This window comes from Aureobasidium melanogenum, assembly GCF_000721775.1.
Source record: "Aureobasidium melanogenum CBS 110374 unplaced genomic scaffold scaffold_4, whole genome shotgun sequence".
NCBI classification, from domain to species: Eukaryota; Fungi; Ascomycota; class Dothideomycetes; order Dothideales; family Saccotheciaceae; genus Aureobasidium; species Aureobasidium melanogenum.
Window position 1 is genome coordinate 363,747 of NW_024470056.1, and position 14,313 is coordinate 378,059.

Genomic DNA, 14,313 nt, shown 5'->3' on the forward strand with positions numbered 1-14,313 from the left:
GCACGCACTCTCATATTACAAGACTGAATGGTCACCTGGCCCTGTACAGCAAGATTGCCACGTGAATTGAGTTAGATGGAGTCACTAACTGCGTCCGAGCATGGTGAACACGAACTCTAGTATTCTATTGTCTCTACGGATAGGGCAAAGACCTCATTCTGTCGCTCTCATTCACTTCTACGACTAATTATCAGTCGCCAGCGCAGTCCCTGTACCACCACCGCAGTCTGCTGAATCACCACCACCGCAACCTGATGAATCGCCGCCGCAGTCTGCTAAATTAGCGAAAAATTCTTCAAAAATATCGCCAAAGTCTGCAATACCTCCAAGATCCGGAATTGTGATGACCGGATGGCCGGATCCGACAGTACCGCCTCTGCAAAATGTAGATCCAGCTCTGGCTTCACGGTTCTGGTCCTGCTTGGTGACCTCCTTTTGGTTATTTCCATGGAAGCAACTCAGTCTTCCGACAGTCTTGCTGAGCAATCTGGACAACCAGTTGATCTTTTTGGCGCCACGGAGAGGGCTTTTGGGTGGAATGGCAGGAGGTTTCTGCTGTATTTGGTTTTCTGGAACCTGTTCTTCTGTGGCATCTACGACAGGGGCCTTGTCGAAAGACTCTAGCTCGTCTGTGCTCGTCCGGGTGATCGGCGTATTGTCTAGTGGTGGCGATGGCGATGGGGGTGGAGAGATGTCGATGGTCTCGGGAATTAGACGGTCCTCGACATGGACGGCGTGTATCTTTAGAGGGGACGGTGTTTCTTGAGTGGACTTGTGGAAGATATCCTCGTTAAACTTGATCTGGGACGAATGCTCGTCGACACGCTCGACGGAGGTCATAGTGCTGGTTCCTTGCACAAATTCTGGATGCTCTGGAAGGTCTCAATCGCAGTGGGATGAAGAATAGAGTGCGACGATCATGATTGTTCTTTTATAGTCGTGACACAGTGCCGCATTGCTAATTTGAGGTCATTTTTATGGACTGTTTTGTGAGAACAGGCATACAAGTGTATCTAGCCAGATTGTAAGCGTTCACCGTGCGAATCGATTGGCCTGATGCGCTTCGGCTATCGCCAACTTGATCCAGATGTAAAGTACAAAATGGATCTGATAGGTATGCATACGTGCTGGAATACGAGCTCGCAGACGACGCGGTCATGGAAGACATAATTGGAGTCAAAAGTTTGGAATCACTGCCAAGATACCATTATCATGAGAACAGAACATCGAACAGATGCTAGGTTTTGTAAGAATGGTATTGAGGATGCTCGAAGTGTAGACGCCTGCGTCTACGACGAGTATCTCTTTGGACAAGGATGATTAGGGTAATGGTGAAGAGGGGGCAAACTCAGTGTTCCACTCGGGCCACTGCTTATCAACAGCCCAGTCACCACAACTTGGTTGACCGCTATCTCCCTCAACTAGTCTTCTCCAGACAGTGGATATGACTCTCTTGTTGTCTGGGTGTGGTCGTACGGAAACGTAGATGCCAGTACCGTGTCTTCCTCTTGCAACCTCCATGTCGATGAAACCGCCACAAACGTTGCGCAAGATGACAGAAGCGGGACTTGTGTCATCCCAGACACGGGGGTATGAGTCGGCGCCAGGGAAGTAGATGCGGGCTTCGAGCTTCTCAATGGGGTAACGTGGACTCTTCCCTAGAGTTGTGGATACGAGGTGTGCCAGCTGACCTAGTTGTGGAGAGTATTTTGCAGATGAGGGTTTGGGATAGCTGCCAGCGATGTGGATACTACGAGCGTGTCGTACGAAATCGGGGCATTTTGTCTTGAAGACGTGTAGGCCTAGAGGGAACTGTACAAAAAGACTTGTCTTTCTGCTGTTCTTTAGTCGGAAATGAGTGCTCAGCTCAGCATTGATTTGGCGATTGAGCAGTAGGAGCGAAGATAAGGTTGAGTGGTGGGCTGATGGTTGGGAACATGGTAATGCTGATACGTCGATGCGAGCAGGTTTTGAGACTGAGAGAAGATGAGACGCGTATCTATCAAGAACGGCGGGCTCGTGCATAGGAGGTAGGCCTGGCAGAGGAGTTTGTTGATCGCCATAGACTCGGTCGACCAGGTCAGCATCTTTGCCTGTGAGCTCGCAAGCTCCAATCGTCACGGCTGCGCCCTCGACCGCTGCATGCTCGTAAATGATGAGACGAAGCTCTAACGGAAGTTCCAAGAAAGACATGCTAATGTAGGATGTAATCCAATTACGACTATGTCAAGTCAAGCAAGAAAAGAAGAAGCTCTCTGTTGTTGCAACGGCGGGGTTTCCTATCTTTCTTATCAAGACGCTTCTATCGCCGTTGAACCGTCGTCCCGTCCGCCTCTATTTACATCTGTCCCGCGACCCACAAGTAAACATACTGCATGCACTATGCAACACCCGCTCTTGTATGCCTGCTGAACTTTATATACCCGCTGATGCTTACCATGTCTCATTATTCGCCCATCTCGTGAGCTCATCACACCTCGACCCTGGTCGTCTCGTCTGATCAGTCTCGTTGTTGTGACACCCAAGAGCTGACATGGACCACAAGACTCTTCTCGAGGCTCATCCTCGGCAATTCCGCTCCAATTGACCCGATTCACGCCAGCAACTTGACAATTCACTTTGTTTATTTTCTGGCTAAAAATTGAGAGAGCAGTTCGATGCATTCGGTCAGCATGCATTCTCCTCCCAGGATAACCCTGTGTGATTCCAGTACGGCGATACATCCACACCCAGAGCTTCGGGAAGATGCGCTTCTCTGCACTGCGCAAATCTCATGGGCTTGATGTGACTGCCTAAGACGTCCCAAATATCACCTCTGTTCCTATATCGATGAGATGTCGGGCAATCTGCGATCCGCACGCCCGTAATCTCGTGAAGAAACATATTGCATTTCTTTCCAAGAAAATGTTGCGAATCTGCCATGTGAGTTTGTGATCCTTCACGCCACAGTAAGATTCGGGCAGTGTCAGCCATCACTACTGCACCATATCGTTTCTGCCTAACGCGAAACCGAAACCTTTGAACGGCTCTACTCTTGCATTCAGAAATGCCAGGCAGCTGCTTTCGCTGACACCGGTCTCTCATGAAGGAGTGGAACTATGAATTCTGTCGCTGGACTACATATGTATTTCACCTCTTCGTAAGCTGAATTTACATTCCAAGATCCCTGATTAAAAGGACCAGCTTCCTCGCTCTTAACATCCGTCTCTCTATCTGTTTCACAACTCAAGCAAGCATGAGTCGAACCATCGCTTTTCTGGGTGCAACAGGTGGATGTGCAAATGCCTGTCTCATCGCTGCACTCAATGATGGCTACACCTGCCGTGCACTTGTCCGCACACCTTCCAAACTCACCACAATGCTGGAAGCCAAAAGCATTCCCAAGTCCTCGCTCGCCAACCTCGAGATCATCCAAGGCAATGCCAAAGACGTCAACTCCATCAAGAAACTTCTCCAAACTTCTGCTGACATTGTAGACACCATCGTCTTTGGTGTAGGTGCAGCACCAAAGCTGAGACTACACATCATGCCAGTGACCCTGGATGATCCAAATCTGTGCCGTACAGCAATGGCAACTCTCCTTTCTGCATTGAATCTGCTCAAAGCTACGACAAAGCCAAGACTACTCGCAATCTCTACTACTGGCATCTCCCGTGGTCCTAGAGATATCCCTTTTCTCTACATTCCTCTCTACCGCTTGTTGCTTCATATTCCGCACATTGACAAGCGGGTCATGGAACAGCTCGTCTGGGAGCAAAAGGACAAACCCGCTACTGAAAGAGTGATTGGGGAATTTGCGATCGTACGACCGACTTTGCTGATGGATGGAAATGGTGTGGGTGTTAGTAACGTCAGATATGGTCTCGAGAGCAATCCTGCATTGGGCTGGAAAATTGATCGCAAAGATGTTGGCAATTGGCTGTTCGAGACGGGCATCAAGCCTGCAGAGTTGGGAGAGTTCAAGGACCAAGCTATAAGCTTGACGTGCTAAATCATGTTTCTCATGGCGATTACGTTTCAAAATCACATTCAACAGTGCAATACAGTCCTTGAAGTAATCGTTTGTATTGCTATGGACATTGATGATCAGTATCCTCTCAGTACGGAAACTTTTGAATACACTCTCGACATGGTTACAATCTTGCTTCTGGTAGGATACCGTGTTGTGATTGTTCGTTCACGTTCACCTCCACCCGGTCTCACAGACCATTGCATCGAGTACAAGTCCTATAAATTTTCGCCTCGCTGTGAAATGTCCTCATCTGCTGGCCTCGCTCAATTCTTGCGTAGCGACGATATCCTCGTAGTCCGGCCAGATACCGGGTGGCAGCTTGTCTTGTGGCGAATCCTGGAAGAAGTGAAACTTTTCCATAGTGAAGTCCTCGTCATCCTCGGATATCTCATATGTGTGGTACTGAATCTCTGGAAACGAGCCTCCAGATGTTACGAAACGCTCAAGCTCGTGTGCACTTTCTGCCGTTATCACTGAGTGGTCAAGATCTTTGTGCAAAGCCTCGAGCTGCACACGCTTAGGTGCAGGCAGTTGACCAGCGATGCTACCGAGAACTGGTCCCCATCCTATGTCAGTCGACGCCCACGCAAGTCCAAGGCGTTGCAGTGAGGCGGCATGGTGCTGAAGGAAGTTGATCAAGGCTGTCCCCTCGACATACTCGCACACTAAGAGACAAGCCCTGGGCTTCCTCACGCGAATGACTCTGACAATCTCAGTAATGTTGTCATGCGTAAACAAGCTCAAAGTTTGCAGTTGTCTTGCACAAGCGAATACATGATGCAGTTGCCGAAGGATGTTGCTAATGGACGTCTTGATATGCAGATGCTTCAAGTTGTTCATGAGTTGTGCATTCTCGAGGCTGATTGGGCTAGGCAATTCCACTTCAATCAAAGTAAAGGACTCCAACTTCTGCGTAGCGTAGAAAATCATGTATGGTTTACGGCTTGTGTGCTCATCGATAATCTCTGACGAATGAGTGATCTTGAAGGCTTGAGCCCTTGCTTTGTTGACTTCGACAGGGTGGCTGGCTGACAGGACAAAGTGTTTGAGGCGTGGACACTTCTCGAATGCCAACTTGATTACTTCGAGATACTGAAACTTGGTTTTTGGGTACTTGTAGTAGAGACCATATTCCTTCGAAGTCAAGGCAGTCGATTTTGAGGCCATCATCGCTTCAGCGCAGGCAGCTTGAAACTTTTCTTCAGCCTCGTGCATCACCCGGGTGGACGTTGCAGAGTAGCTTTCATCTGCATTGAGTGTCAAGGTCTTTGGTCGGTAATCGTCCCAGCAAGGTTGTGAGCTTTGAAGTCGGGCGCCTCCACAAGTGACTGTCGTATCATAGACGATTGTGGTCAAATACTTGCTAAGAACCTCATGCTCTGCGATCCTGCGAAGTTTGGCGAGACTCTGAGGATGGACGAACAGAATGAAACGGTTGATGAAGTAGCGTTCGGCTGCCGTGGCAAAGGATTTGCAGGTGAGTCTGAGTGGTTTGAGTTGCTTTGGCGACAGAAAGCTGCAGATGCGTTGCTTGAGTTCCGTGGGCAACGCATCCATGTTAGTCTTGTGTGGCGCAGTCGAAAGAGAGGGAGATAGATCAGGCATGGCAAGGAAGAAGTTGAGCCAGTGACACCGTGATGGACTACTCAGCTGTGTGATCGATCGACTGTGAATGATAGAGTGAGTGTGCAAGGGACAATGAAGTGAGGGACTGCGTTCCGATGATCGGTGAGAAGAGTGCGCAAAGTGGTGAGGTCCAGTGCGCTGAGTTCACTCCGAGTGTCGTCTGCTCGTGTCGAATTTGCTGTATGGACTCAGGGGCTCAACAGAGTGATGCGGTTGCTGGCAGAAGTGAACACCGCTCAGATATGCAGTGACGCGCTCTTGGTCGATGGGTGGCTCGTTCGTACTTCTCGCAATGCATCAACTTCAACAACAAACAGATTGTTAAGTCCCGTAACCTAGGAGGACTCAAGCCTACACGGCTGCAGCAGTTTTTGAGAGTTTGCGGAGCTGTAGTACTATGGCCTGTTCGCAACTCTTCCCGACTTTGATTTTAATCGATCTTTCTATTATTCTATCCAAGCCCACTATGTGCAGGCCTCCTGTATGCAACCCAATCATAATTCGTATCGTTATGTTCATGCTTCTCATGCTTCATTGATCGTCGATGTGCCCTCCTCTGGCTTTTTTGTCCTGATACCTTCTTCGCACACTTCAAACTCGACACCGTCCGTCCCATTATCATCGCGCGACCAAGCTGAGAAGGCAACCTTGAGATGGCGTCTCCAGCCAACTATGTCCATGCCTGGCCCTAGAAGATAGTCCTGAGGCTTGAGTATAGGTTGCTTGAGTAACACAATACGAGCAGATAGTTGGTTTGTCCATGTCAATCCCAACGAAGGCGTCTTGAGATCACGCATAAAACGGTGGTCGCCCCATCCTGTGAAGAAGCGCTGTTGATGATCTAAGGACAACGGATCGTTTGTGGACAGGAGCAGCTGGAGCTGTTGAGACGGTGGTGGAATAGTAGAGGTGTTGTTGTTGGTACTCGAGATTTGTGTGGCGACAGAGTTCTGCGACAGGGGCGTTGCTGTGGCATCAAAAAGTGAGGCGGCGGGGCCAAAACGATCGAGGACTTGGTTGGCGACGACTATTGCGACATTATGAGAACGAGCGAGGTCGCGCAGATGAGCGCCGAGCTGTGTCAATTGCAGACTCCGGCGAGCCAGAGCATCTGACGAGTTGGTTCCAACACGGTCGAACTCGGCACGAAAGTTTGCTGCTACCGAGTCGATGATGATCAGACCAACATTGGCTCGAGCGATTTGTACAGGCACCTGGTAGCGCAAAACATGGTCCTGAGTCTCGAGATCTTGAAGTTGTGTGCTCTGCACGTGGGACAGAGAAGGCCGCTCAGATTTCGCCAGAGAGGACAGGTATGGGTGCCTGTTCAAGATCTGATTTAGACGAATGGTTGACAGCGGCGCTTCAGTAGACAAGTAGAGTGCACTCTTCCCCAGGCCCTTTGGTGGCGGTAGTTGTACAGCAAGGAGCAAAGTCAAGAGAAACTGGGTTTTGCCCGCCGCACTCTCTCCTGTGATCTCGCAGACTCGACCAGCAGGAAAGCCTCCTCCGAGAGCCGCATCGAGGTCGTCGTCCAAAGTGCTGATATGTGACCACGTCGGATCTTCCTTCGCTGACTTGCCAGGCTCATCTTTTTGGTTGTCATGATCGTTTTCGGAGGCATCAAATCCGAGCTGAGCATGAAGCTGGGTGATCAAAGATGCAGTGAGTTCGCGTACTTGGTCAATAGACACATCGGCGCGGCGGGCGACATCGACGGCACCTAGGGTCATCAAGTCATTGCTGCTGATGTTGGCCTTCTCCAGTCGTTCCAGCACTTTCTCGAATGGTTCGGTGTCGATGTTCGGAAGGAGCTGTGTGATGTCGCTCATGTCCAACTTCCTCCTCTTACACCCACGGCGCGAGTCGCACTTGCTTCCAATCTAGGCGGCTTCTTTTCGTGTTCGAGAAGGCGCGACCTTCACGCGCGCATGCATTCGTGCTTCCATTTCCCCGACCTCATCTGGTCCGTGCACTCTGCCTCTTCTCCAGGTTTTGGGCCTGGGCGATGTCATCCCGAGGTGTGACTCCAGCACCATCTTGAGCCTCCGAAGCAATTGTCAACCGTCAAAGACTCGAATTTGGAAGCCACTGCTCATCGAGAAGCTGGAATTACCGAGCTTACGATTCCGATTGGTCTTTGATCTCTTCCGAGAACGGCTCTGATCGCTGTCTGCTCATCTTCGCTACCTACTTTGAACAAGCACCGCGAGTGTCGAAAAGACATACATCATTACCCCACGTCAGGATAGCAGCACAGCATAAGTACATGCATGTACAAGCAAACAACCGTCTTCCACTGATCCGTCCTTTGTCATAATTTCAAGGTGAGTGTTAACCGAAGCCTGAGGCATAAAACATGGCAAGCCCTTAGATTGCATCGTTTCCATTCCCCTCACCATTCCAAAGAGCCGGAGCAGCGGCTGTCAACACGTGCCCCTCCATTTATCCCCAGGGACCCTGCGTGACGCTGCCACATGCGATAAACCTCAATATATTTGTATCAACTTCCAGCCTGCCCTCCCGTTTGATCTTTTCTCCTGTTCACGCCCACTTCAAATGCCACCTTACTGTCTACAAGACTGCCACTATTTCTTCCGCACCGCTCTTCGTGGCTTGTCCATCTCAACCACTGTCTCACCTCTGTACACCTAAACTGACCAATTATCGCCATGACTACCAGAAGACTTACCAATCCCACGACCTCTCTAGACCAGGTTGTTACCTCATCTAGCCCTCCAAGATCTGTTCCCACCGAGTTCAAGCGTCCGAACTCAACTTCCAAGGAAACAAAAAAGCCCTTGCCTGTCCCAGATCAAAAGACTGAGAAGTCCGCTATGGCAACTCAAGGAGTGACATTCGCGTCTCAGGACAAGTTGCCCAAGCTTCCAATCCCTGATTTGGAAAAATCATGCAAGAAGTACCTCGCTTCTTTAAGCCCCCTGCAGTCTGCTAGGGAACATGCAGAGACGGAAGCTGCTGTGCAGGAGTTCCTGAGAGCTGAGGGCCCTGAGCTCCAGGAGAAGCTCAAGAAGTATGCCACAGGCAGATCCAGCTATATTGAACAGTTTTGTAAGTCCAAAATTCACTTACTCGTGGTATCTCATCTTCTGACTGCTCTCAGGGTACGACTCTTACCTCAACTTCGACAATCCTGTCGTCCTGAACCTCAATCCGTTCTTCTTGCTCGAAGATGACCCTACCCCGGCCAGAAACAACCAGGTCACCCGTGCCGCGTCCCTCGTCATATCTTCACTCTCATTTGTAAGAGCTGTGAGGAAGGAAGAGCTCGAGCCCGACACCCTCAGAGGCCAGCCTCTGGACATGTACCAGTACTCTCGCCTCTTCGGCACTGCTCGCATTCCCACAGAACATGGTTGCCAGATCGGCCAGGATCCTTCATCAAAGCACATTGTCGTCTTGGTGCGTGGCCAATTTTACTGGTTCGATGTTCTGGATGACAACAACGACTTGATCATGACAGAGAAAGATATCACTGTCAACCTTCAAGTCATCGTCGATGATGCACAGAACATCCCTATCCAAGAGTTCGCACGCAATGCTGTTGGTGTACTCAGTACCGAGAATCGCAAGATCTGGTCCAGTCTGCGTGACGTCCTCTCCAGAGAGGAAGGTTCAAACAATTCCGACAGTCTCAACATCATTGATTCTGCCCTGTTCATCCTCTGCCTTGATTATACTGAGCCCAAGTCCGGTGCTGATCTCTGTATGAACATGCTTTGTGGCACTTCGAAGGTTGAAGATGGTCTTCAAGTTGGCACATGTACTAACCGCTGGTACGACAAGCTGCAACTCATTGTCTGCAAGAACGGCAGTGCTGGTATCAACTTCGAACACACTGGAGTCGACGGTCACACAGTCCTGCGTTTCGCATCTGACGTATACACTGACACGATCCTGCGTTTTGCTCGAACGATCAACGGCAAAGCTCCCTCGCTATGGGCCACTGAATCACCAGACCCTGCTAAGCGAGACCCAGACAGTTTTGGTGATGTTTCGACGACACCACACAGATTGGAGTGGGACATGCTGCCTGAAATCTCGACCGCTGTCCGATTTGCCGAGACTCGCCTTGCGGACCTGATCCAACAGAACGAGTTTGCAACTCTTGAGTTCATGCAATACGGCAAGAACTTCATGACTAGCATGGGCTTCTCTCCCGATGCTTTTGTACAGATGGCCTTCCAGGCAGCTTACTATGGTCTGTATGGAAAGATGGAGTGTGTTTACGAACCTGCAATGACCAAGGTCTTCTACCACGGTCGTACCGAAGCCATCCGACCTGTCACTGACGAGTCTACCGAATTTGTCAAACTCTTCTGGGGTGACAACCCACCTGCCAAGAAGGTCGAGGCATTGCGCAAAGCATGCCAAAAGCACACCGAGATCACGAAAGAGTGTGCTAAAGCTCAAGGACAAGACAGACATTTGTACGCTCTGTTCTGTGTTTGGCAGCGCATGATCGATGGTGATGAGGATATCATGAGCCAGAATGGCGACAATGGTGATAGTGCTGCGCATGACGGTAACTTTTCTGATGTGATGAGCGACGATGGCAGCTCTCGAGACTCTATCAATCGCATACCGACCAACACAGGCGTCATGCCCTCACTTTTCGCCGATGGTGGTTGGGACAAATTGAACACCACCATTCTCTCGACATCGAACTGCGGTAACCCTTCGCTCCGACAGTTTGGATTTGGACCAACCTCAGGCGATGGCTTTGGTATTGGCTATATCATCAAAGATGGCAGTGTCAGTATCTGTGCTTCCTCCAAGCACCGCCAGACCAAGCGCTACATTGACGCGATTGAAAGCTACTTCCTCGAGATGAGAAAGGTCTTGAGACAGACACAGAGAAGAGGCACCAACACCGACAAGCTTGCCAGTCGTGCTAGAGAAGCAGAGCAAATGAAAGCCAAGGCCAGGCCAAAGAATGCTAGGATGAAGTCCCGCGGCATACTCGTTGATGGATCTCGAACACCTGCTGTGGAAAGTGAGCAGGTCAGCGATGATGACGGCTTGGGTGGCTGTAAGTTTGATCACGATCGCTTTCATATCCAAAATGCTGACAACTCTTGCAGATGGTTTCTTCGATGCTGGAATGTTGTTGCAAGCCTTGAAGCAAGAGCAGAATGGCAATATCAAGCCGAGCCAGAAGGCAGCAGCCAGAAACAAGGTTGGCAAGAAGTTGCAGTTAATGGATTATTAGCATGTTTGATCAAACTTAAATCTAAATCTCCAAGTGATCTTTCAAGTAGGCACGCTCTTATGCCAAGGTTCATTATTGGTGTCTTCCCGTAGTCTTGGTACAAAGCTGTTCACCCTAGTCGCTGTCATGGAGCAAATTTACATAGCACCGGTCGGTAAGAGTATTCCCCAGAATGCTGGCCAGTATCTGTAGCCGACTTTGCTAGTGAAGACGAGCTCATCCGGCAACCGTACTCCGACGCTCTTTAATAGAGTTGCATGAACAGACAAGCCCTAAAGACAGTCAGAAAGCTGCAGTGTATATAACTCTTGCAGCCATCCACAGACAGCGACCAGGTTAGCAATCGCAAAGCACATGCAAACCAGTCATGCCATATCAAGCAAGAGCATTCGCCTCGCATGATGCATACTTATGCATAAATAAAAGCAGCAACAGCAAGCCAACTCCAGCTCGAGCGCATCAAGCGGCTTACGCACCCGGAAATTATCGAAAGCCTGCTAGATTAACACAGCCCTGCACATCCCCGGCAAACGCGTCAGTGGCAAGAGAAGCATGGATCTGATAGATGAGGTGGAGGTTGTTGTTGTTGTTTGGAAAAAGGTTGAGCTCGCGTGCATGGCAAAGTACGAAAGATCCCCCACCATGGACTGTTTTGGATTGATTGTTTTCCTGTGGTCCCGAGATTGATTGTCATGCCGCCATTCAGCCAGCCCTGGCGAAAAGACAAACTCATATCTAAGTGTCCGGTCTCGCGATCCGATGACCTGGGTATCTTTGAGACGAGCGAAGCAATGCGAGGGAGATCAGCGATGGGAAACATGGTGTTGGAATCGCGAAGAGCAGATGATTTGGGGAGACGAGCTTTGTTGTTTGTTGGCTGCTACTTCCTCATCACCCACAAAGCTGCCTCCCTCTTCTACCAACGAGGAGAGTCTTCTGACGCGCTAACTCGAAGAAGTTATCGCACCTCTCGCTGCGATTCTCGTTCTTCGTTGCTTTCTCGTCCAAACTACAAACGCCGTGTTAACTCCAGAGCTGTTAGAGCCACTTGGTTCAGCGGTGGGTCATATAATCTTTCAGCTGTCAACGTGTCTATGAATCGCGAAAAGTGGCAAGCCAGCTGTTGAACCACTCTGTAGCGTCAGGAGAACCTGTGGTTCAGATCATAGAAGCATTGACAGCAATGCTCTTCACCGCAAAAGATGTCTCACTGCCAGCTTTCGATGGGTTTGTTCCATGCCTACCACTCACGAATCTTGATCGCGATCTATTGTGTAGATGTCTTAGATGCTTCCGATGATCATCAGAACGATCGAATTTATGCTCCACGTCTTCGAAATAGTCATAGCAATACAATATGTTTATAAACACTCGCTCCTAAACAGCACGGGAAACACAGCCACAAACAAAGCATAAACACTCTCCGCACCAGGAGATACAGCAATTCGCCATCCGAACCTTCATCTTCCGTACCAAACACCTTTTGCGCAGCAACACGGCAGCAGTGCGCGCGTGCAGTCATACACGGTCGCAGCGGAGATTTGACTACGCAAGAACGTTTCTTGTCAGGCGTCCCGAACGCATTTTCATTGCACGCAAAATTTAAAGTTTGGATAACGGTCGAAGGTTCAACGGGCCGTCAACATCCAAAACGCACCGCGTGCGCCGGTGCACTTTTTGGCTGCAGGAACAACGAGATTAGGCTTGATGGGAAAGGATTGGCCTTGCATGCCACCATTGAATTCTTTGTGGGACGGGCTAGAGAGATCTCGTGTTATAGGTCATGGCTCGTTATAGTAGGATTTAAAAAGGAGTGTTTTGTAGACAGAGGAAAGTCGGCTTAAGAAGACACTAAAGATTTGAAAATGGAAACAGATAGATCGCTCATGGGGATATCAGAAAAGAAAACAGAAGTGAACGTAGAGCATGCAGGCTAGCGCTTGATGCCAAAGAACCAGAAGAAAAGATGACCAAGGAGACGTTATTTCGTAAAAAGATAAGCTTCAACGTGAGAGATGAGCTTTGGATTCAAGCGGACCGTTCACGCTTGTGTAATGTTGGCTTTGGCCTTTGAATGGACATGTCGCACTCCGCTCTCAAGTCTTGGAGACTAGGGCTCATGGCCACTCGAGGTCTCTGTTGTGCTGCAAGACCTCTGATGCTCCGTGAGCTGGCTGGTCTGCGTAGACTCAAAGCACTACCAGATCGAATGAGACTGGAGTTTGGGCTGGATGGTCGCGAACCCAATACAGAGCCTTTACGGCTGCGTGAGCCAAATGCAGGATCACTAGGACTGACGACCTGGCCAGCGAATGGCGAAGAAGTGATGATAGTGCCAGGAGAAGCGGCGGGAGATGGCAAAGGACTATCGCTGCGGAACAAAGGATGGATATGCGTCTGGTCCTGGTTCAGTTGTTGGTGTGACGGGCGGCGATTCAAGGATGGTGCAAAAGCAGGAAATTCAGGTGATTCGGGCACTTCGTCAGCCTCCTCGTCTTCCTCGCACGCCTCCGGAAAAGGCCCATCAAGAGGGTAAGCAGGGGATACTGGTCTGCTGCCAGGGATAGTCTCGAGTCGATGGGGTTGCGCGACACGCAGAGCTGTCAAAGCGTCTGTTGCCTCAGCTGTGGTAGGTGTTGGTACGACGCTCCAGGTTTCAAACCCATCCGAAGGTCTGCGCTCAGAGATCGAGTCTGATCGCACACTCTCTTTCGAGTGCTTGGGTGCATTCTTCGAGCCCTTGCCGTGTCGAAGGAAGTTTTGTACAGAATTGCGGACAGTAGACTTGATGCCGTTTGATTGGTCTTCGGATGCATCGGAAAACGTTGATACTGGTCGGTTGAAACTCGCTGAGTAAGGGGATAAAGTGTTCAATGAGAGCGCTTGAGTTTTTTGCTCTCCGAGGTCCATGCAGCTTTGAAGTGGATCTGAAGTGAATAGCACCGAGTCGGGCAACGATGACTTTGATCTCCAATAGAGCCCACCATAAACGCCAAGGGTGATGAGTGATAGAACCCACATTGCGAGAGCCGCGGCGACCATGGATGCGAGACTTTCAGGGTGGCCATGTGTTTCGATCAACGGTAGGTTATTGTACATCCAACCAAGAACGTAGATCGACATGATCATTGCGATTGCAAATGGCGTGAGTACCACAACTGCTAGAGTCCATCTGTGAGACTTGAGATCGCGAGGAGTGCAGGTATAAAAGACTACGAAAACGAAAAGAATTGTGATGGCCAAAATGTCCAACACAGCAGCCACAGTTGCGTGCACATGTATGGGAGTGGGTACGAGGACGGAGGCTGCGAATAGTGTGATGAAAGTGGCGAGAGCAGTTGTAGAGAAGCAAGCTGCCAGGCAGCTAAGGATGCCTGCCGGAGTCCTTTGTATCAATGCCATGATAGAGAAATCGGGTTCCAGTAAATGATTGTGGATTGAA

General features: G+C 49.9%; 6 protein-coding genes across 6 annotated transcripts; 2 read left to right on the top strand and 4 right to left on the bottom strand.

Moving 5' to 3' along the window:
* Positions 1-183: 183 nt before the first annotated feature.
* M437DRAFT_63779 (uncharacterized protein) lies at positions 184-840 on the bottom strand (the record flags this gene model as incomplete). The annotated part of the gene is made up of 1 exon (XM_041024306.1): positions 184-840. One exon carries the CDS (start codon positions 838-840, stop codon positions 184-186), a length of 657 nt encoding a protein of 218 aa, XP_040882156.1.
* Positions 841-1,320: 480 nt separating this feature from the next.
* On the bottom strand, positions 1,321-2,193 carry M437DRAFT_41997 (uncharacterized protein; the record flags this gene model as incomplete). The annotated part of the gene is made up of 1 exon (XM_041020488.1): positions 1,321-2,193. The coding sequence occupies one exon, from the start codon at positions 2,191-2,193 to the stop codon at positions 1,321-1,323; it is 873 nt and encodes a 290-aa protein (XP_040882157.1).
* Positions 2,194-3,235: 1,042 nt separating this feature from the next.
* On the top strand, positions 3,236-3,991 carry M437DRAFT_63781 (uncharacterized protein; the record flags this gene model as incomplete). Its single annotated transcript, XM_041024307.1, has 1 exon — positions 3,236-3,991. The coding sequence occupies one exon, from the start codon at positions 3,236-3,238 to the stop codon at positions 3,989-3,991; it is 756 nt and encodes a 251-aa protein (XP_040882158.1).
* A 267-nt stretch (positions 3,992-4,258) lies between these two features.
* Positions 4,259-5,617, bottom strand: M437DRAFT_63782 (uncharacterized protein; the record flags this gene model as incomplete). Its single annotated transcript, XM_041024308.1, has 1 exon — positions 4,259-5,617. The coding sequence occupies one exon, from the start codon at positions 5,615-5,617 to the stop codon at positions 4,259-4,261; it is 1,359 nt and encodes a 452-aa protein (XP_040882159.1).
* A 2,858-nt stretch (positions 5,618-8,475) lies between these two features.
* On the top strand, positions 8,476-10,871 carry M437DRAFT_43153 (acyltransferase ChoActase/COT/CPT; the record flags this gene model as incomplete). The annotated part of the gene is made up of 3 exons (XM_041020693.1): positions 8,476-8,710; positions 8,763-10,691; positions 10,744-10,871. The coding sequence occupies 3 exons, from the start codon at positions 8,476-8,478 to the stop codon at positions 10,869-10,871; spliced, it is 2,292 nt and encodes a 763-aa protein (XP_040882160.1).
* Positions 10,872-12,899: 2,028 nt separating this feature from the next.
* M437DRAFT_82114 (uncharacterized protein) lies at positions 12,900-14,273 on the bottom strand (the record flags this gene model as incomplete). The annotated part of the gene is made up of 1 exon (XM_041027687.1): positions 12,900-14,273. One exon carries the CDS (start codon positions 14,271-14,273, stop codon positions 12,900-12,902), a length of 1,374 nt encoding a protein of 457 aa, XP_040882161.1.
* Positions 14,274-14,313: the final 40 nt, after the last annotated feature.